This window comes from Pelobates fuscus, chromosome 13 (assembly GCF_036172605.1).
Source record: "Pelobates fuscus isolate aPelFus1 chromosome 13, aPelFus1.pri, whole genome shotgun sequence".
In the NCBI taxonomy this organism is placed as follows: domain Eukaryota; kingdom Metazoa; phylum Chordata; class Amphibia; order Anura; family Pelobatidae; genus Pelobates; species Pelobates fuscus.
In genome coordinates this window covers 54,381,271-54,406,626 of record NC_086329.1, presented here as the reverse complement: position 1 = coordinate 54,406,626, position 25,356 = coordinate 54,381,271, and the positions used below count along the sequence as shown (strand labels likewise).

General features: G+C 38.3%; 2 protein-coding genes across 2 annotated transcripts in view; one reads left to right on the top strand and one right to left on the bottom strand.

Annotated features, from left to right (window-relative positions):
- DMAC2L (distal membrane arm assembly component 2 like) overlaps window positions 1–9,017 on the bottom strand; it is a 28,734-nt gene extending 19,717 nt beyond the window's left edge. The window contains exon 1 of the mRNA XM_063438986.1: window positions 8,944–9,017. The gene's annotated coding sequence lies outside the window, so the exon portion shown is untranslated. The remainder of the gene's footprint in view (window positions 1–8,943) is intronic.
- A 288-nt stretch (window positions 9,018–9,305) lies between these two features.
- The window catches only part of L2HGDH (L-2-hydroxyglutarate dehydrogenase), a 36,733-nt gene continuing 20,682 nt past the window's right edge, over window positions 9,306–25,356 (top strand). The window contains exons 1-4 of the mRNA XM_063439521.1: window positions 9,306–9,433; window positions 19,699–19,814; window positions 21,015–21,166; window positions 22,675–22,806. Of these exons, the coding sequence (XP_063295591.1) occupies window positions 9,339–9,433; window positions 19,699–19,814; window positions 21,015–21,166; window positions 22,675–22,806 (495 nt within the window). The 5' untranslated portion in view covers window positions 9,306–9,338. The remainder of the gene's footprint in view (window positions 9,434–19,698; window positions 19,815–21,014; window positions 21,167–22,674; window positions 22,807–25,356) is intronic.

Below are 25,356 nucleotides of genomic sequence, written 5' to 3'. Positions count from 1 at the left end.
AGAAGGAGTACGTGTCTCCTCAGGTGGGTTACTAGCACGAGACAAAAGTGCCTGTAGTGCTAGAGCCATCTGATCCATCCTATGCTCCATGGCGTCAAACCTGGGATCAGAAGAACCAAGCTGACTGTTTGTACCTGCAGGATCCATTGGCCCTGTCGTAATGTCAGGATCGGGACAGGGATCCAACACGCAGGGTACAAAGAGTGGAAAGGTACGTATACCGGGCCTTAGAATGGCCGGACTAACGTACCGAGAGTGATAGAGAATAGTCAGAGACAAGCCGAGGTCGAGGGAACGAGAAGACAGATAAGCGAGAGACAAGCCGGGTCAAGGGATAACAGAGAAGCAGGGTAGTACAACAAGCCGAGTCAAAACCAAATAGAGCAAACTAGAATACCAGAGCACTGAGTGACTAGACAAGCTAGAACCACGACAGGGCAATGAGCTGAAGAGAGAAGCAAGCTTAAATACCCTGGCTCCGGATGGTAAGCACGCCTCTGACAAGTGCCGATTGGATATCGGACACTTGAGTGACAGATCGCTCGTGATAGCGTCATGACGTCACGTATTGAGCGTCCTGCTAGAAAAGGATGTGGATTCCTCGCGGCCGGTGTTTAAGTGGCTGGATGAACCGCGAGGAACGGAGGAAACAGCTCGCCTGGATGGATAAACCACCAAGTCTCTACCTCCCTTAGAGGTAGAGGCCTCAGGTACCCTGACACCCTCATACACACACACAGCACCCCTCATAGACACATACAACACCCACACACACGCACCCCCCCCCACACACGCACCCCCCCCACACACACACACACGCACCCCCCCACACACACACACACACGCACCCCCCACACACACACACGCAATTGCCGTGTTGGCACTTTAAGGAAAAAAAAGTTGGCATGTATTGCGGTTTGGGCACTCGGGCTCAAAAAGGTTCGCCATCACTGGTCTAGATGAATATTCTTGTTCTTGGGTAGAACATTGGCTTAAGGATAGAGTACAGCAAGTTGTCATAAATGGTAAATTTTCAAGCTGGACAAAAGTGGTAAGCGGTGTCCTTCAGGGTTCTGTTTTGGGACCGCTTCTATTTAACATATTTATAAATGATCTTGAAATGGGCATTGAAAGCCATGTATCAGTGTTTGCAGATGACACAAAACTTTGTAAAGTAATAAAATGTGAGCAGGATATTGCCTTGCTGCAGAGGGATTTGGATAGATTGGGGGACTGGGCACTAAAATGGCAGATGAAATTTAACGTAGAAAAATGCAAAGTTATGCACTTCGGGGTTAAGAATGCACAAGCAATTTACACCCTAAATGGTAGTGAACTAGGGATAACCACACATGAGAAGGATTTGGGAATTGTTATAGACAACAAATTATGTAGCAATGCAAAATTATATGCAATGTAAATTATATGCAATGTCAATCTGCCGTTGCTAAGGCCAGTAAGGTTTTGTCATGTATAAATAGGGGCATAAATTCTTGAGATGAAAATATAATTTTGCCTCTTTATAAATCGCTGGTAAGACCACACCTTGAATATGCTGTGCAATTTTGGGCACCTGTTCTAAAGAAAGATATCATGGCACTAGAAAAAGTGCAGAGACGAGCTACAAAATTGATAAATGAATGGAGCATTTCAGTTATGAAGAAAGGTTAAAAAATTTAAGTCTCCTGAGAAGGGATATGATAACATTATACAAATATATTCGGGGCCAGTACAAACCATTATCTGGAAATCTATTCATAAACAGGGCTATACATAGGACACAAGGTCACACATTTAGGCTTGAAGAAAGGAGATTTCATCTAAGGCAAAGAAAAGGGTTTTTTTTACAGTAAGATCAATAAGGATATGGAATTCATTGCCTGAAGAGGTGGTTTTGTCAGATTCTATACAGATGTTTAAACTGCAATTGGATAAATACTTGCAAATACATAACATACAGGGATATCATTTCTAATTAGTGGGGTAATAGCTGCTTGATCCAAGGAGACATCTGACTGCTATTTTGGGGTCAAGAAGGAATTTTTTCCTAGTTTGTTGCAAAATTGGAAATGCTTCAGACTAGGTTTTTTGCCTTCTTTTGGATCAACAGCAAAAGCATATGTGAGGAAGGCTGAACTTGATGGACGCAAGTCTCTTTTCAGCTATGTAACTATGTAATTTGACCCCATAGCAACAAGTGATATGGTACAGCTCTACAAGAAAACCAGACAATATTTAAGGGGTTGACTTTTCCCCCTAAAATTCAGGCATCAGATACATATATCACAAGTCAATCGAAGTTGCCAAACTAAAAACAGAGCTGACATGAAGAATCTTCCCAGTTTGGCTATCGTGACCTTAAATTTTAATTTCTCTTTAAGTTCCTGCCTGCTCACACAAGAATGAATAATGGTGCAATGGTGGTCTGTCAGTGGTGGCAACTAGCAACACTCTGGTGGTTTTAGAACTACTACACTTAGGAGTCTAAAGCATCACCCAGAGCATCAAAGGATTTGTAGTTTTCTAACAAGTAACAGGGAGCTTTTTTTTTTTTTTTAGCTATTTATGTTATAAAAAGACTCCAGTAAGTTGCCACCCTTCACCCGATTCTGAATCAGTGAATAACCAGAAATTGTAAATGTGTGAGAAACAATTACTTTCTTTCTTTTAAGAAGCCCTTTTAGCCCTGAGAGAGCTGGAACATTACAAACCAGTTTTCATTCCATCGGGCTTAAAAATCCAACCATATAAAGTGAAAGGAATCACAGACGAGTGTGACTAAGAAAGTCTCCTTTCATTCACTCAAACCTTGTTTTACCCAATTATGCTTATTAGATGTGAGCACAAAACACCACATTTCACACAGCAACGAAGATATACACGAGTAGACTTGTGCACAGATGGAATTTTGTTTTTTTTGATTCGTTTTGTCAGAAAAAAAACAAAAAAACAATGCATTGCAAATAAAATGTGGACAACCGCTCTGATGTATTACCACACACTTATTAAGTGAGGGGTCAAAAATGAAAGCTCCGGGAAGGAGACTTCCTTTCCCAATCCAAACACAGGTTTAATTAACAAATAAAGCCATTATGCCCATCATGCCATGGGTAACAGCATGTCTACTAAACAGCAAGGAGCCAGTGGTTATTGCTACCCAGTTGCTAATCCAATAAAGCAGGGGGATATAGGCCTCGATTTCAAATGATTTCATATTTTTGAATAAACTTTTAAAATAATGTTTCCAACATATTAAAATATATCACATATAAAATAAATTATTAATACATCAAGAGTAAAATATTTTCATAATACTAAATAATTTTAAAAGTTTATCCAAAATTATTAACATTTTCTGGGCCATTTCAAGGCAAATTGCAATCAAATTGAATATCGAAGTCTATACATAAATACACAGCACCACCTGGTGTCCACTTCACATAACCAAGGTGTGTATGATCAGATGAACCAATGAGCATTTATACAAAAATAAATGTTGCCTTAAAGCAGCAAGGTCACCTCACTGTCTGGAGACTTTGCATAATTTGCAAAGACCCCAGATGGTGACATTGCCGCTGGGGGTTCGTGGTGGGCAGCAACAGTGAGTTTAAAGGAACACTATAGGGTCAGGAACACAAACTTATTCCTGCCCCTATAGTGTCAACCCCACCATTTAGGTGGCTTGCCCCTCCACCCCTTAAAAGGAATTAAATCTCACCTTATTTACCTGGCCCCGCCCCAACCCACCTCTTTGATGACATCATCAGAATTGCTGATTTTTAGCCAGGGAACGCATTGGATTGGCTAAAATCGGCAAGGAGGCGGGATGGGGGCAGGGCCAAATGCTGCTTTGGCCAATCAGCACTTTTTGAATCAATGCATTTCTATGAGGAAAAATCAGTGCCTCCACGCAGTGCGTGGAGACGCTGAATGACAGTGCTACCTACTGTGCAGCACTGCCCCAGAAAGCACCTCCAGTGGCCATCTGAGAAGTGGCCACTTGGCGGTGTCCCTAGGGGCAATGTAAACACTAACTTTTCTCTGAAAAGGCAGTGTTTGCACGAAAATGCCTGAAGGCAATGGTTATACTCACTAGAACAACTACATTAAAGGGACTCTCCAGTGCCAGGAAAACAAATCAGTTTTTCTGGCACTGCAGGACCCTTCAGGGGTTAAAACCCCTTCAGTGACTTACCTGAATCCAGCGCCAATGTCCATCTGCGCTGGGTCAGGTTCCACCCACGCTCCTCTGACGTCGGCAGGGGAGACCTAATGCGCATGTACGGCAATGGCCACGCGCGTATTAGACCTCCCCATAGGAAAGAATTATTCAATGCTTTCCTATGGGGATTTTGGCGACGCTGGAGGTCCTCATGCATAGCGTGAGGACGTCCATCATCGTTTAAAACACTTTTCGTGTTTTAAGAACACGGAAGTGACTCTAGTGGTTGTCTGATAGACAGCCAGCCAGAGGAGGACTTAACCCTGCAAGGTAATTATTGCAGTTTATAAAACCTGAAATAATTACACTTACAAGATTAGGGGTGATGGGAGTTGGCACCCACACCACTCCAATTGGCAGAGGTCTGGGTCCCTTTAAGCTGTAGTTGTTCTGGTTACTATAGTGTCCCTTTAACTAATCTGAACCGGTTCCTCGAGTGCGCCGCCATCTTCTTCTTGACACTTCTTCACGGCGGTAGCTCTGCCCAGTATCTAACGGTCAGGCATAAAGAAACTCCTGAGACAAAGCATATCTTTTGACTGGGTTGGAATTTCAAAGAAATCCCAACACAGTCAATATGAGTATTTCATAAGGGGGCAGATTTGGGGTTTAACCCAGCACATAAAATGAAACTATTACTCATGTTATTAATATATATATATTTTCAACATGTCTTTATTTCAATTCATAAAACTACAGTCTGAGATAGCAACTGACTTCTGAAAAGGCACACACAATGAAGGTAATGTAGAGATAATTTAGCTTATTAGCTGCTCCCCAATGACTCTGCGCCACACATATGGGAATAGCTTGCTGTAACCCTGTGTATAGGCAAGAGCTGTACTGCGGGAGCCATGATGTGAAAGTCCCACATTTGGGTCTTACAGACATAGTTACATAGCTGACAAGAGACATGCATCCTTTAAGTTCAGCCTTTCTCACATTTGTTTTTGCATCTGCCATGTGTTCATTGGGCAGCAATATGCAAGACAAAATAAGTGGTGGATCCCCTTTTGACCACAAGCTAAAGAAAGTCCCGGCTGCCCAAGTCACGAGTGCCAGGGGTGTAACTACCCCAGTATAAAAATGTGCAAATGACTCAGTATGCGTAGTGTTTGAAGCATACCGATTCCTTCTAAAAGCAGAAGTGGTCATGGAGGTTGGAGAAACTCTTTAAGATGAAAAGAATCTTTGAATACAGTCCCCTGGTTTTATATCTGATTCAGCTAGGAACCAAGGGTGTGCCTGCTCACAAGGCCTAGCTCCTCTAAAGACTCCAAGATAAAGTGTTAATTTCACATCAGCATTATCCACTCAACCTTGGACAACAATTGGAAGATGTTAGTGGGGGCACTTTAGCACAGCATTTGCAGCTTATCCATGCCATCCAAGGTTGGGAAGGAGTAATGCGAAGTAGCATTAGATGGGCCAGGAAAGTCTTAGCTTCTGTCAAGCCACTAGAAAACAGCTTGAGAAATCAAAAGTTACACCTGTCAGAAGATGTACACAAAAGACAGTACACATGCAGGATGTATGAATGATCCCACAAGACTTTACATAGATCTACTGAATATGTAATAAGATAACTTCTACTGTACATCACACAAGAAGGTGAGGGCTGATGTAAACTGTCAGGATTTGGTCATGGAATTTCTCCCCGCTGTCACATTTTGCCAAATATCAGCCCGTATACAAGACAAAATCCATCTGACTGTTGTAGAATTTCATAGAATATATATTTCAGAAAAACTAATATGTCCTTTAACACTGCTGCCTATTGGGTGACGTAAAGGCAGAGAGATGCAACCGGGCCATTCATGGTAAACAGGGTGGGGGTCTGGGTAACCTCATTTAATATTTATTTAAAGGGTTACTCCAACCACCATGGCCACCGCTACTTTTAGAAGTGGTCATGCTGCAGCTAGAAGCACTGCACATCCAGAGATATTTTCACTTTAGTTACCAGCGGATAGTTACACAACTCTGTACACATGACTTAGTTTCAAGATCAAGAATATCAATTCTGTGCAAATTCTCCCAACTTCACAGGGGATGCGTGCGGTTCAATCACAGGCTTCTCATAAAAAAGTGGGAAAATGGAGGACGGGAGGTTGTTTTGATTTTAAAACAAGCCAATGTGCTATGAAGAGAGGTGGGAGTGAGCACAAACTAGGAGAAAGAATGGGAGGGGAAAGCTATATTTTTACATCTATTGGCAGCATGCAGTTTCTTCCTCCCCCCCCCCCCCCCCCGCTTCCCCAAATAATTTCCCCTTCCTCCCGTTGCATGCGCTCTGAGCCAGTAAAGTGGTCCAAGCCAATGCTTCTCTATGATAAGCATTTGATTGGTCCATGAGAAGGAAACTGTGACATCAGATGGGGCGTGGAATCCAGCAAAAAGAGCTTTGCCCAGCACTGCATGCCAAGGTACGTTTATACCTTTTTTAAGTTTAAAATGGGGAGAACCTAACTGCTCATAATGTCCCATAGGGCATTGTAATTTAAGAATATATATTTAGAAAGGATTGGAGTAACCCTTTAACTCAACTTTTTGCTTAAATATTTTAGATGGGAGGCTGAAAGTGATATTCTTGGTTGTTTTACGAGAATGTTTCTGGCAAGCTCAAATGGCGGCTAATTTGTGACATTCAATTAAAGACAAATATATGGTGTTTTTACACTAAACTGGGAATTGTTGATCAGGAAATTGCACATTAAAAGGAACACTTCAAGCACCATAATTGCTACAGTGCGAAGTTCTGGTTATGGTGCCAGCAGTACCCTGGGTTCCTCTCAAAATTTTACATTTTGCTTAGAGCTTGACTTCTTACTCTGCATCTTCTAGTAGCCGTTTCCAGCCTCTCTGCAGCCAGAAGCTATCTGCTCTGAGCCAAGCCCGGAGATACAGGACTTACTTCATTGGCTGGGAGCAATCAGCTGACAAGTTCTCAGCCACTGAGTTGGCCTTGCATTGCAGGGCTTAGCTCAGGAGTGCTAACAGAAGTACCTAGCAGGAGCTGCCAGGTCCCTGGACTGGAATAGGAGAGGGATGAAACTGTGACCGGATTACACCAGGTAAGAGGTCAAACCATTAGCAAATGGTTTGACTGCTCACAATGGGGGAGCACTGAGCACTTCTGGAACCACAATCACTGCAGCACCTTTAAGAAAAAACAAACAGATTGGATATACCCATACCTCCCAAGCGTCCCTATTTTGGAGGAAAAGTCCCTATTTTGTGCTCAAATCCCTAATTTCTATCCCAATGTCCCTCTTTTCTAGTAGCTCCATATGTTGGTGTGTCTGAATGTACAACTAGAATACTCACAGTGTCTTTAAAGGAACATTACAGTGCTGGAATAAATCAAGTAGGTTCCCCCGTCCCCTCTTTGTTGGGATTGTTTTTACTCACCTTTTCTTTCTCTCTCTCTCTCTCCCCCCCCCCCTTTACTGTGGATGACCCCGCCTCCATGGCTGAGATAATCAATCTTGATGATCTCAGCCAATCTAATGCTTTCCTAGTAAAATAGTATCTGCTTGTAGATATGCATTGAATCGATGCAGCTCTATGGGGAACATTTAGCGCCTCCATGCAGAGTGTGGAGACGCTGAATGACAGTGCTGCGCTAGACTAGTAAGCACCTCTACTGGCTGTCTCAGTGACTGTGACTACAGGTGTTACTAGCCAGCAATATAAACAGTTTTTTTTCTCTCTGTAAAGGCAGTGTTTACACTGCAGGGACATACTATAGACACCAAGACCACTACATTAAATGAGCACTATAGTGCCAGGAAAACATATTTGTTTTCCTGGCTCTATAGGGTCCTTTGGTCCCCCTCCCGCCGGGCTCTAGGGGGAGGAAGGGATTAATCCCTTACCTTTTTTTTCCAGCGCCGGGGACTCTCCTCCTCCTTTCCATCATTTAGCCAGTCTCATAGGAAAGCATTCTCAATGCTTTCCTATGGACGCTGGCGTCTTCTCACTGTGAAAATCACAGTGAGAAGCGCGGAAGCGCCTCTAGCGGCTGTCAATGAGACAGCCACTAGAGGCTGGATTAACCCTAAAGTAAACATAGCAGTTTCTCTGAAACTGCTATGTTTACAGCAGAAAGGGTTAATCCTAGATGGACCTGGCACCCAGACCACTTCATTGAGCTGAAGTGGTCTGGGTGCCTATAGTGGTCCTTTAAGCTGTGATAGTTCTGGTGACTATAGTGTCCAATAAACTACAATAAATGTGTTTTGAAATCAGTTTGGGTAAATGTAATACTTTGTTCTTGTTCTCAATTCCATTTTAGTTACATACATTGTTATTAATACGTTACCTACAATTTCTTAGAACTTCTGGGGTCACTTTCCCACTCACACTCCTAAAATTAAAGTGTCCTTTTCAAAGTGTTGGGCATGTTGTGATGATTTAATAATGTCTGTTACAGCTTTAGCTGTGTGTGTGTGTGTGTGTTGCCATTATTGCCCTTTCAATAGATAATTATATATATTTTCAGTAATATTGCCCATTTCCGGGTTAATTATCTTTAATTCCCACTTTAGTGAATAAGCCCTGCTGATGGCATTGGAGGGAGCTATAGGAAGCAGTCTGTCTGTTATCATCCCAGTGATTGATAACTCCAGCTCTGCTCCATGGAATTAATCTGGCTGCTGGTGGTAGTCAGTAACAGATCCTCCTCCCAGGGTCAGACGCTACGACTGTCCCTCACTCACCGTAATCCAGAGGGCCACGAGTCACGTGATGTGTAGACACGCCCACCTACCCTTCAAAGGAGAGCCGATTGGTTGGTCAGCGAGTCTAGCATCTCTGCCTCTTCCGCCATGCTAGAGCACGCTCATCTCCTATTGGTGAAACGTAAATTGGCGAAAGCTGATTCGCGGGAGGTTAAGGGCTGCTTTCTGATTGGCTGTTGGGGTATGCGTGGTGCTATGATTGGCTGATGTGAGCTGGATAGGGCATTCTGATAAGCTGAAGCGGAAATTCATGCGACGCTCTGATTGGCTGTGGGAATCTGCCCTGTCTTTGATATGCTGGTTAGTGTGGTGGGCGGTGCTGACATGGACTATGTGAAGTAGTTCTTGACACTGTGTCCCCAGAGAGCAGAGGGATGTATGGGATGGGCGGGATGTGGGACCGAGGCCTGGCACGAGCCCTGTCACTGGGGCCTGGGACACTCGGCCGGCACAGGAGCCTGGGCCACAGGTAAACTGGGAACATGGGCAGAGTGCCAGCACTAAACATGGCCGCAGGAGATCATGGACAGTGAGAGGAGGAGGAGGAGCAATGCTGGGAATCACTCATATACTGCTAAATAATGTGACACTACTACATAATACTAAATAATGTGACACTACTACATAATACTAAATAATGGGACACTACTACATAATACTAAATAATGTGACACTACTACATAATACTAAATAATGTGACACTACTACATAATACTAAATAATGGGACACTACTACATAATACTAAATAATGGGACACTACTACATAATACTAAATAATGGGACACTACAACATAGTACTAAATAATGGGACACTACTACATAATACTAAATAATGGGACACTACTACATAATACTACATAATGGGACACTACTACATAATACTACATAATGGGACACTACTACATAATACTAAATAATGGGACACTACTACATAATACTAAATAATGGGACACTACTACATAATACTAAATAATGTGACACTACTACATAATACTAAATAATGGGACACTACTACATAATACTAAATAATGGGACACTACTACATAATACTACATAATGGGACACTACTACATATACTACATAATGGGACACTACTACATAATACTACATAATGGGACACTACTACATAATACTACATAATGGGACACTACTACATAATACTAAATAATGGGACACTACTACATAATGCTAAATAATGGGACACTACTACATAATGCTAAATAATGGGACACTACTACATAATGCTAAATACTGTGACACTACTACATAATGCTAAATACTGTGACACTACTACATAATACTACATAATGGGACACTACTACATAATACTAAATAATGGGACACTACTACATAATACTAAATAATGGGACACTACTACATAATACTACATAATGGGACACTACTACATAATACTACATAATGGGACACTACTACATAATACTAAATAATGGGACACTACTACATAATACTAAATAATGGGACACTACTACATAATACTAAATAATGGGACACTACTACATAATACTACATAATGGGACACTACTACATAATACTACATAATGGGACACTACTACATAATACTAAATATTGGGACACTACTACATAATACTAAATATTGGGACACTACTACATAATACTAAATAATGGGACACTACTACATAATACTAAATAATGGGACACTACTACATAGTACTAAATAATGGGACACTACTACATAATACTACATAATGGGACACTACTACATAATACTAAATAATGGGACACTACTACATAATACTAAATAATGTGACACTACTACATAATACTAAATAATGGGACACTACTACATAATACTAAATAATGGGACACTACTACATAATACTAAATAATGGGACACTACAACATAGTACTAAATAATGGGACACTACTACATAATACTAAATAATGGGACACTACTACATAATACTACATAATGGGACACTACTACATAATACTACATAATGGGACACTACTACATAATACTAAATAATGGGACACTACTACATAATACTAAATAATGGGACACTACTACATAATACTAAATAATGTGACACTACTACATAATACTAAATAATGGGACACTACTACATAATACTAAATAATGGGACACTACTACATAATACTACATAATGGGACACTACTACATATACTACATAATGGGACACTACTACATAATACTACATAATGGGACACTACTACATAATACTACATAATGGGACACTACTACATAATACTAAATAATGGGACACTACTACATAATGCTAAATAATGGGACACTACTACATAATGCTAAATAATGGGACACTACTACATAATGCTAAATACTGTGACACTACTACATAATGCTAAATACTGTGACACTACTACATAATACTACATAATGGGACACTACTACATAATACTAAATAATGGGACACTACTACATAATACTAAATAATGGGACACTACTACATAATACTACATAATGGGACACTACTACATAATACTACATAATGGGACACTACTACATAATACTAAATAATGGGACACTACTACATAATACTAAATAATGGGACACTACTACATAATACTAAATAATGGGACACTACTACATAATACTACATAATGGGACACTACTACATAATACTACATAATGGGACACTACTACATAATACTAAATATTGGGACACTACTACATAATACTAAATATTGGGACACTACTACATAATACTAAATAATGGGACACTACTACATAATACTAAATAATGGGACACTACTACATAGTACTAAATAATGGGACACTACTACATAATACTACATAATGGGACACTACTACATAATACTAAATAATGGGACACTACTACATAATACTAAATAATGGGACACTACTACATAATACTAAATAATGGGACACTACTACATAATACTAAATAAGGGGACACTACTAGATAATACTAAATAATGGGACACTACTACATAATACTAAATAATGGGACACTACTAAATAATGGGACACTACTACATAATACTAAATAATGGGACACTACTACAAAATACTAAATAATGGGACACTACTACATAATACTAAATAATGGGACACTACTACATAATACTAAATGATGGGACACTACTACATAATACTAAATAATGGGACACTACTACATAATACTAAATAATGGGACACTACTACATAATACTAAATGATGGGACACTACTACATAATACTAAATAATGGGACACTACTACATAATACTAAATAATGGGACACTACTACATAATACTAAATAATGGGACACTACTAAATAATGGGACACTACTACATAATACTAAATAATGGGACACTACTACATAGTACTAAATAATGGGACACTACTACATAATGCTAAATAATGGGACACTACTACATAATGCTAAATAATGGGACACTACTACATAATGCTAAATAATGGGACACTACTACATAATGCTAAATAATGGGACACTACTACATAGTACTAAATAATGGGACACTACTACATAGTACTAAATAATGTGACACTACTACATAGTACTAAATAATGGGACACTACTACATAGTACTAAATAATGTGACACTACTAAATAGTACTAAATAATGGGACACTACTACATAGTACTAAATAATGGGACACTACTACATAATACTAAATAATGGGACACTACTACATAATACTAAATAATGGGACACTACTACATAATACTACATAATGGGACACTACTACATAATACTACATAATGGGACACTACTACATAATACTAAATAATGGGACACTACTACATAATACTACATAATGGGACACTACTACATAATACTAAATAATGGGACACTACTACATAATACTACATAATGGGACACTACTACATAATACTAAATAATGGGACACTACTACATAATACTAAATAATGGGACACTACTACATAATACTACATAATGGGACACTACTACATAATACTAAATAATGGGACACTACTACATAGTACTAAATAATGGGACACTACTACATAATACTAAATAATGGGACACTACTACATAATACTAAATAATGGGACACTACTACATAATACTACATAATGGGACACTACTACATATACTACATAATGGGACACTACTACATAATACTACATAATGGGACACTACTACATAATACTACATAATGGGACACTACTACATAATACTAAATAATGGGACACTACTACATAATGCTAAATAATGGGACACTACTACATAATGCTAAATAATGGGACACTACTACATAATGCTAAATACTGTGACACTACTACATAATGCTAAATACTGTGACACTACTACATAATACTACATAATGGGACACTACTACATAATACTAAATAATGGGACACTACTACATAATACTAAATAATGGGACACTACTACATAATACTACATAATGGGACACTACTACATAATACTACATAATGGGACACTACTACATAATACTAAATAATGGGACACTACTACATAATACTAAATAATGGGACACTACTACATAATACTAAATAATGGGACACTACTACATAATACTACATAATGGGACACTACTACATAATACTACATAATGGGACACTACTACATAATACTAAATATTGGGACACTACTACATAATACTAAATATTGGGACACTACTACATAATACTAAATAATGGGACACTACTACATAATACTAAATAATGGGACACTACTACATAGTACTAAATAATGGGACACTACTACATAATACTACATAATGGGACACTACTACATAATACTAAATAATGGGACACTACTACATAATACTAAATAATGTGACACTACTACATAATACTAAATAATGGGACACTACTACATAATACTAAATAATGGGACACTACTACATAATACTAAATAATGGGACACTACAACATAGTACTAAATAATGGGACACTACTACATAATACTAAATAATGGGACACTACTACATAATACTACATAATGGGACACTACTACATAATACTACATAATGGGACACTACTACATAATACTAAATAATGGGACACTACTACATAATACTAAATAATGGGACACTACTACATAATACTAAATAATGTGACACTACTACATAATACTAAATAATGGGACACTACTACATAATACTAAATAATGGGACACTACTACATAATACTACATAATGGGACACTACTACATATACTACATAATGGGACACTACTACATAATACTACATAATGGGACACTACTACATAATACTACATAATGGGACACTACTACATAATACTAAATAATGGGACACTACTACATAATGCTAAATAATGGGACACTACTACATAATGCTAAATAATGGGACACTACTACATAATGCTAAATACTGTGACACTACTACATAATGCTAAATACTGTGACACTACTACATAATACTACATAATGGGACACTACTACATAATACTAAATAATGGGACACTACTACATAATACTAAATAATGGGACACTACTACATAATACTACATAATGGGACACTACTACATAATACTACATAATGGGACACTACTACATAATACTAAATAATGGGACACTACTACATAATACTAAATAATGGGACACTACTACATAATACTAAATAATGGGACACTACTACATAATACTACATAATGGGACACTACTACATAATACTACATAATGGGACACTACTACATAATACTAAATATTGGGACACTACTACATAATACTAAATATTGGGACACTACTACATAATACTAAATAATGGGACACTACTACATAATACTAAATAATGGGACACTACTACATAGTACTAAATAATGGGACACTACTACATAATACTACATAATGGGACACTACTACATAATACTAAATAATGGGACACTACTACATAATACTAAATAATGGGACACTACTACATAATACTAAATAATGGGACACTACTACATAATACTAAATAAGGGGACACTACTAGATAATACTAAATAATGGGACACTACTACATAATACTAAATAATGGGACACTACTAAATAATGGGACACTACTACATAATACTAAATAATGGGACACTACTACAAAATACTAAATAATGGGACACTACTACATAATACTAAATAATGGGACACTACTACATAATACTAAATGATGGGACACTACTACATAATACTAAATAATGGGACACTACTACATAATACTAAATAATGGGACACTACTACATAATACTAAATGATGGGACACTACTACATAATACTAAATAATGGGACACTACTACATAATACTAAATAATGGGACACTACTACATAATACTAAATAATGGGACACTACTAAATAATGGGACACTACTACATAATACTAAATAATGGGACACTACTACATAGTACTAAATAATGGGACACTACTACATAATGCTAAATAATGGGACACTACTACATAATGCTAAATAATGGGACACTACTACATAATGCTAAATAATGGGACACTACTACATAATGCTAAATAATGGGACACTACTACATAGTACTAAATAATGGGACACTACTACATAGTACTAAATAATGTGACACTACTACATAGTACTAAATAATGGGACACTACTACATAGTACTAAATAATGTGACACTACTAAATAGTACTAAATAATGGGACACTACTACATAGTACTAAATAATGGGACACTACTACATAATACTAAATAATGGGACACTACTACATAATACTAAATAATGGGACACTACTACATAATACTACATAATGGGACACTACTACATAATACTACATAATGGGACACTACTACATAATACTAAATAATGGGACACTACTACATAATACTACATAATGGGACACTACTACATAATACTAAATAATGGGACACTACTACATAATACTACATAATGGGACACTACTACATAATACTAAATAATGGGACACTACTACATAATACTAAATAATGGGACACTACTACATAATACTACATAATGGGACACTACTACATAATACTAAATAATGGGACACTACTACATAGTACTAAATAATGGGACACTACTACATAATACTAAATAATGGGACACTACTACATAATACTAAATAATGGGACACTACTACATAATACTAAATAATGGGACACTACTACATAATACTAAATAATGGGACACTACTACATAATACTACATAATGGGACACTACTACATAATACTACATAATGGGACACTACTACATAATACTAAATAATGGGACACTACTACATAATACTACATAATGGGACACTACTACATAATACTACATAATACTAAATAATGGGACACTACTACATAATACTAAATAATGGGACACTACTACATAATACTAAATAACGGGACACTACTACATAATACTACATAATGGGACACTACTACATAATACTACATAATGGGACACTACTACATAATACTAAATAATGGGACACTACTACATAATACTAAATAATGGGACACTACTACATAATACTACATAATGGGACACTACTACATAATACTAAATAATGGGACACTACTACATAATACTAAATATTGGGACACTACTACATAATACTAAATAATGGGACACTACTACATAATACTAAATAATGGGACACTACTACATAATACTACATAATGGGACACTACTACATAATACTACATAATGGGACACTACTACATAATACTACATAATGGGACACTACTACATAATACTAAATAATGGGACACTACTACATAATACTAAATAATGGGACACTACTACATAATACTAAATAATGGGACACTACTACATAATACTAAATAATGGGACACTACTACATAATACTAAATAATGGGACACTACTAGATAATACTAAATAATGGGACACTACTACATAATACTAAATAATGGGACACTACTAAATAATGGGACACTACTACATAATACTAAATAATGGGACACTACTACATAATACTAAATAATGGGACACTACTACATAATACTAAATAATGGGACACTACTACATACGGTAATACTAAATAATGGGACACTACTACATAATACTAAATAATGGGACACTACTAAATAATGGGACACTACTACATAATACTAAATAATGGGACACTACTACATAGTACTAAATAATGGGACACTACTACATAATGCTAAATAATGGGACACTACTACATAATGCTAAATAATGGGACACTACTACATAATGCTAAATAATGGGACACTACTACATAATGCTTAATAATGGGACACTACTACATAATGCTAAATAATGGGACACTACTACATAATGCTAAATAATGGGACACTACTACATAATGCTAAATAATGGGACACTACTACATAATGCTAAATAATGGGACACTACTACATAGTACTAAATAATGGGACACTACTACATAGTACTAAATAATGTGACACTACTACATAGTACTAAATAATGGGACACTACTACATAGTACTAAATAATGTGACACTACTAAATAGTACTAAATAATGGGACACTACTACATAGTACTAAATAATGGGACACTACTACATAGTACTAAATAATGGGACACTACTACATAGTACTAAATAATGGGACACTACTACATAGTACTAAATAATGGGACACTACTACATAGTACTAAATAATGGGACACTACTACATAGTACTAAATAATGGGACACTACTACATAGTACTAAATAATGGGACTCTACTACATAGTACTAAATAATGGGACACTACTACATAGTACTAAATAATGGGACACACACTACTACATAATACTAAATAATGGTACACTACTACATAATACTAAATAATGGGACACTACTACATAATACTAAATAATGGGACTCTGTGATACACTCACACACTGCTGGGTACTGTGTGAGGAGCTCTGTGATACACTCACACACTGCTGGGTACTGTGTGAGGAGCTCTGTGATTCTTTCTCACACACACACACACACTGCTGGGTACTGTGTGAGGAGCTCTGTGATTCTCTCACACACACACACACTGCTGGGTACTGTGTGAGGAGCTCTGTGATTTCACTCACACACTTTACATTGCTGTAAGTTTTTTATTACCGTGGAGCTCTGTGATACTCATGCATACTGCACATTACAGTCGAGCTCTTTTGCATTTTATGGCTCTGGAGCTCTGTGATGCACATTACGGTGAGGTTTGGGGCTGAGGAGCAAATGGGGGCAAACTCCAGTATGAAATGTCCCTTGCAATGTGTGGCTAGTGATGTTCCTTCAACACCACTAGCTAACGCGCACACAGCTTGCTGAAGTCGTTTGTGTGCCTGGAGTCTGTCACATTTGTCTGTCTAATTTCAACAGAAATTGTCACTTTTAAAATTGGGAGCAGAAACACCAACCTGGCTGTCAAGTAGACAGCAATAAGGTTTTCTTCAACTTTCATTGGCTCCACAGAGCGATGTCCTAACGTGTGCCTGCCATCCCCCTCATTGAGAAGCTTAGGAAAACCGCAATTGCATGCGCTTACTCACTTGCTGTTCCAGCACACAGGCTTCCAATGAGAATCCGCTCATAGTATATTTCCAAGCACAGGCTAAAATTGTCTATGCTTGGTAACAAGGGGAAGGCTGGCATAGAATGCAGATGGGAGATCTGCAGTTTTTAGATATTCCTCAAAGAAAATAATGCAGAAAGTAATGCATACATGTTTTCATTGGGGGTGTATCTACTAAATAGTGATTTGTTTTTGTTTTCGCAGTGGAGTGTTCAAAGTACACACTTTGGCATGCTTTCAAAACTCTCCTTAGAACGGACCTTTGGTCTTTAGTAGAATCATTATGAGATTATAACTCATGCCAACCACTTTACAGCGGAACTCAAGCAGAATAATTTCCATATAATCATTTTATATGGATAACGCATTCAACAACAAAAAATACTACCCTCTGAATGCTGCTCTTTTGCCGTATTGTTTCTATGGAGCTGAAATGAATTTAAACCAGGATAGGCTGATATCATTCAGCCGATCCCTGGTCTCTCATAGCTTTTATTGTAAGAATTAGTGTGTGAGCCTGTTTCAGGGGGGTATAGTTAAATTCTACAGATTCTCTAACTTTGCTGTTTACAGCATTAAACAATGCAGAGTGGGCATACGTAGCACTGCTTTCCATGCAAGGCATCTTGATATATCACTTCACAGATCAAGAAAAGAGCTAATAAATGATTTGCATCTCTGATTGGTGGGGTTGAAAGAATGACGCTTTCCTGCCTTATAATGGCAATGGGCTTTTATTGCTTTGTATTTGCTACTGCTCTACACAAAGCGTAACTTTAAAGGGGCACTCCACTGCCCAAATAAAATAAAAAACGTCTGCAAAAGTAACAGATCTCTTGTCTGCAGCCTTTGCAATCCCTTCCCTTTTTCTCCAGCCCTGAATTTCTGTGGCTGTCCAAACACAGACTTTGCAATGCAGCTCAGTGAGAAGTCTATGCAAGGCAGGTGGTCTGAGCAATTGCCTGAGTCTTGAGTTTAGCTCCAGTGAGCTATACAACCAGGAAGTAACAAGACAGATTGTCAACTAGGGCGCGTAACATGTTTAATTTATAGAAGTGCCAATTTCTATAGAAATAATGCTCTTCACTGGAGTTTCCCTTTTAAGTACTTTTGATATTGGCATCTTTCAAAGACTGGTTTTGTTTGGTTGTTTTTTATATGCAATTGTTGTCCAGTTTACATTTTGATTTGATTTAAAGAGTTTTTTTCATTTTAGTGCATATGATGTGGTGATTGTTGGTGCCGGCATTGTGGGGCTTGCATCAGGGAGACAACTTGTGCTGCGACATCCATCCCTCAAATTTGCCATCTTAGAAAAAGAGAAAGTAATCGGTAAGGCGAATTTGATTGCACAATAATATGAAGTCATAGAACTATGAACTGTATTTTGCTACAATAATAACACTTTTCCCACAGTCACTTTTTTGTGCAACAATACAACATTTATTTGGTAACACTCTGTGGAGTGTACATTTTGTATAAAGGAACACTATAAGGCGAAGAACAAAAATATGTATTCCTGACCCTTTGCCCCCCCTAAATATAGTCAAATCCTACCTTTATTCCAGTCTGCTGCTGGCTCTGCCCCTGATCTGCCTTCTTGGCTGACTTCATCAGAAGTGGTGATCTCCGCTAATCACATCGCTTTCCTATATAAAAGCATTGAATTGGATAAGATTGTCAAGGAGGCATATCTGGGGCAGAGCCGGCACAAGCCAAACATAGTCCTGGCCAATCAGCATCTCCTCATATCAATATACAGAATCAATGCATATCTCTGAGGAATGTTCAGTGTCTCCATGTAGAGGGTCGAGGCATTGAATGTGCAGCACTGCCCTAGGAAGCATCTCTTGCAGCCATCTGACGAGTAGCCACTGGAGGTATCCCTGTGCTGTAATGTAAACACTGCATTTTCTCTGAAAAGACTATTCACTGCAAAAAGCCTGAAGGAAGTGGTTATACTCACCAGAACAAATACAATAAGCTGTAGTTGTTTTGGTGACTATAGTGTCCCTTTAATATCCAAATGTAGAGGGAGTGATCTAGGCAGCTTTAAAAATGAAGGTGGATATCTTATGTGCGTAATGTTTTTATTTGCCTTCTTTCCCTCACCTCAGCTGCTGCCCTTCCTGAGATCATGATTACTTATGATCTTAGTCAATCCAGCATGCCTTTGTTGGGAATCATTGTGGATAACTGTCCATGCATGGCAGTTGGTGCAGTGCACAGGTTGGCATTGGTCCTTCAAAGATTGCAGGGCTGCAATAGGAAGCACCTATAATGACTCTCGGAATGACAGCTACTTGAGGTGTTCTTCAGGACAAATGTAAATACTGTGCAATACTTTTCACAAAAAAGGCAGTATTTAAACTTGAGAGACGGCAGAGACAGTCTCTTTGCACTAAAACCACTACATTGAGCTATGGAGGTTCTGGTGCATAGAGAATGACTTCTTATAGGTTGGTAAGCCCCACAAAAACATCTGTAGTATTTGCCAGAATTTTGATTTGCTTGTCATTGTGTATTACACAGCTTCCCACCAGAGTGGCCATAACAGTGGTGTTATTCACAGTGGCATATACTATACACCCGGGTCCCTGAAGGCCAGACTGTGTGTGCGTGGTGCTGCTCTCCTCTATAATTACTGTGACCGCAAGGCAATTCCATTTCGGCAATGTGGAAAGGTACTGTAAGCAGCTCCACAGTGAGTGGAAATATTACATTTATGGGGATTGGTAATTTCAGAGAGAAGTCTTCCAGCAGAACGTATGGCGTTAAAACTTTAGGATAAAGCTATAACTGGAAAAATAATGTCTCTGTTTAAGCAGATATTAACTAGATTTGATCATATAATGCAAACCGTAATTGTAGTAAATTTAAAGCGAACAGGGTTATTTGCTAAAGGGAAAATTGTCAGGATTCAAAGTGAGATTCAAATGTAAAGCCAGCATAGCCGTTTTGGTAGCATAGGTGAATTTGAGAATGTTTCCAGTTGACTACTTTAGTCTTACATTTTAAATTCACTTTGAATTCCCCACATATCACTTTAGTGGATAAACCCATGTACTTTAAAGCCTAAATAGCTGATTTGGAAACATTCTCAAAATCTGCTATAGTCACAGCTGGACTTTTCAAGCCTGAGTTTGTTTTTTGTTTTTGTTTTTTTTGTTTCCAATGTACTATCTTTCCTAATTTAGGGAATAAAACCCTTTTATGTTCCTGGTTATGATTTGGTAGCTGGATTTTGAGGACAACGTTTCTTGTTGACAGATGATCTGTTTTATTCTCTTGTAAAATAACGGGTGATTACTCCAAGCTGCCAGACGTTTGTGTTATTAAACCTATTTTTACAGAATTTTTTTTTCTTTATTTTGAGACAATTATTATCACAAGAGTTCACAAGTTTGACTCTGGTACCCAGGAAGTACTTGGAAAATAGAGGCAAGTTAAACATAGCTTTCCCGGTGGCATTATTTTATTCTATGTTCTATACAATGATTCTCAAAGAAATAGCTTTTAAAGTGAAACGGTCACAGTCTGAGGAATTTCCCGAATTCGCAAACACCCCCAACGGTGACATTTGCCACTAGGGATCTGGTGGGCAGTTAAAGTGACGTTGACTTACCTGAAGCTGTCCCTATGGAGGCCGCCATCTTCTTTAGTATGCTCCTGGTGCTTCAGCACCAGGTGCCGACGTCACTGGTGTACCCCCTCACATGTGCGAGAATACAGCATTGAGGTCTAGTGAGGATCCAGCAAGAACAGGATTGCCACTTGGACTCTGACCTGAGTCTAAGAAAGCCAGGTGGAGGACAAAAATACACAAAGTAGTCCCTACTTTGTCTCTCTAGATCTCTTGACTGGGTTGGAATTTCAGTGAAATTGCAACACAGTCAAAATGAGTATTTCATAAAGATTCTATCTTTTGGGTGAGTGACCATGTGTCTTTAATTTCCGCAGCCTTGACTCCCTAACTTTGAGTTTAGGGAATGAATGTGGTCAGTCACATGTTGGAGATGTGCTGCCCCAGGTGGCTGGCTTCTGTATACCCTCTGATTCATTGTTAGTGTGAAAGTTGAGAGTGTGGTTATGCTGATTTGACATCAGTCATAGACCAGAATATTTCTTATACCCATACTGCAATTGTACTTCTGTCACTGACAAACTTATTTTATTTAAATTTTTTTGACAGCTGATTGTTGCTGTGGAAAACCAGGAAGTCCCCAGACTCCAAGAACTGTACAAAAGAGGCTTGCTAAACAATGTACCTGGGCTGCGTGTGATTGGTCCTAAGGAGATTAAGGAGAAGGAACCATACTGCAGGGTGTGTATGTCTGCACCAGCATGAATCTTTACACAGATATAGGCCAATTTGATGAATTACATTATTAAAGGGACCCTCTAGGATGTTTTACAACTTAATTTTAATGAAGTTGTCATAGTGCCTGCAGGCCTGCCACCCCTTGCTTGCCCACCAAAACTCTGTAGTAAACTAATTAGAGGGCTTCAAAGCACAGCTTAAAGCCACGCCTCCAGCCGTCTGGGTTTGAGAGTATGGAATCTTGCGCAGTGCCATCAGTCTGCCATAGAGAATTATTGTATTCAATGACTCTCTATAGCAGAATCCTTAGAGCATCGTGGCAAACGTTGAGTATGCACCTAGGATGCCCATTGCTCCTCTATGAGCAACTTTGGATTGGACATTCATCCTGGAGGAGGAAATAGCAGAAGTGCTGAGGGATATTCGGCGCTGGAAATGGGGGGGGAGTAATTGGTTTTAATTTTATTTAGTTCTCTTTTCTATATTATCTTCAATAGATGGAACAAGCATACCCCAGACCATTACCACAGTTCCCTTTTTCTAAGTGCAATGTTCACCCCACTTACAGTGGGGACAATAGTCTCTTAAAGGTGTTATTAAATTAATTTATTTACAACCATAAAGAAATGCTCACTTAAATAATTTCAAATTGAAGAATAGGTCAATAAGCTAATTCCATGTATGTAATTTGGGTCTGTCAATAAAGATGGGGAAAAAAAAAAAAAAAACACCTTTTGCAACTCATGCTGTTATAATTTGATAACACTGCAGTTTGGTTCTCAGCTGATTAGAGATGCATAAACATGCACTTTCCATATGACAATAATAAAAGCAAAATATTACTTTAAAAATACATGTATGAGCAACCCATATGTTACCATTAAGATAGTGATTTTTCATATGATCCATTTACTATTAAAATGCTTTGGAGGCATGGCATTGTCATCTGTGCTTGCAATCAGCTGGTCCATTACATTGAAAAGTTGTCTTCATGCTCATGTAGTGAACGACTTGCAGCATCACCTAAAATCTTTGTAGAATATCAAGTTAAGATTTTCTATATCATTTTCCTGTGAAAATAATGGGGTTAATTTTCTAAACTGAAAATTGTGGGTATGCTACAAGGAAATTGAAAATTTAAAACCAAATAGGAAAAAAAAATCTCCAACTCTATTTCTGGGGTTGGCTACTTTGGCTGAAATTTTACAATTCCCTTTTTGTCAATCTTTGTTTTTATTGAGGCATAGATTAAGACAGTACAGAATGCAAAACCAGGGGTTAGAGCATATCAACGCATGGTACACAAGACATATTCAGTGCGTAAACTCCCACTTGGGTCAGCCTCTTTTTATATTTTAAGGTAACTATGCAGGTTAAACTACTAGCCAACAGTGATGCGTCCGTCTAATTGAAAGGGATTTATAGGCTATTCAGGCATCACTCTGTGCTTAAACTGTGTGCTATAATGCAGGCTGTGAACATACATTTCTAGTAGCGTGAACACCTATAAGGCTAGCAAGTTAGATAAGCGTTTATGATTATACGAAGTATATTACGAAACAGGCTAGTCATGCTTATCTAAAGAGAAGTCATAGGAGTTAAAAATTGATGCAGGCATAGAACGATAAACGATATACGACAAAGACCTTGATTAGTAGTTGTTAGCCCTGAAACAAGATTAATAGGCAAAATTAAGTTTTGTTTGGCTTCTACATTGCATATGCATTTCGTTTAGTTATTTTAGCTGAGTTAGTTCAATGCAAATATATAACATATAAGCTTTTTCTAGATTAAATGCTTGATGGGAAGCGTTGTGGAATGTTAACCAGGGCTTAGACATATTAACACATGTTCTAGCTTAAACCAGGGCTGTCCAACCTGCGGCACCCCAGATGTTGCTCAACTACAACTCCCATATTAAGCACAATCTTAAGAAACTGTGAGTTAAACTCCCATGATTCCCTGGCTATCTGTTTCATTGAAAGAATCATGGGAGTTGTAGTTCAGCAACATCTGGGGGTCCGCAGGTTGGACAGCCCTGGTTTAAACTGATAACAGAGTCCTTGTAAACTTTGCTTATCTGCACGGGAGAGAGTCCTCAGCAGTCCAGGGTTAGGCATGACATCCGTGTGGGTATAAGCGACAGGTGTCCCGGTGAAGTGTAAAGGTGATTAGAGGGGGTCAGCAGAGGTTAGTAGACTGAGAGTTTGTGTTACAGCACAGATAACTTTCCCCGGTATGCAGGTGAGGTTCTTTGGTCTTTGTCCTTTTGGTGTGCCTCTTCGTGAGTGAGTCCAGGTAGCCTCCTGGCTAGTGTGAGGGGTGTCGATTTTTTTTTTTTTTTTTTTTTTTTGTTTCTTCTCGCCGGGTCTTTTCTGAGGCCCGCATGGGGTGTTCGCCGCTCCAGTTGTTCATACCTTCATGAGCGTGAGCTTGGGAGGTGGTGAGTTCTGCCTGATGGACAGAGGTTTTGGGTGTCACTGGACGGTAAGCGGGTCGGGTGAGTTGGGCGGTCTCCCATTGATGTGTGTGAGAGCGAGTATTGGTGCCCAA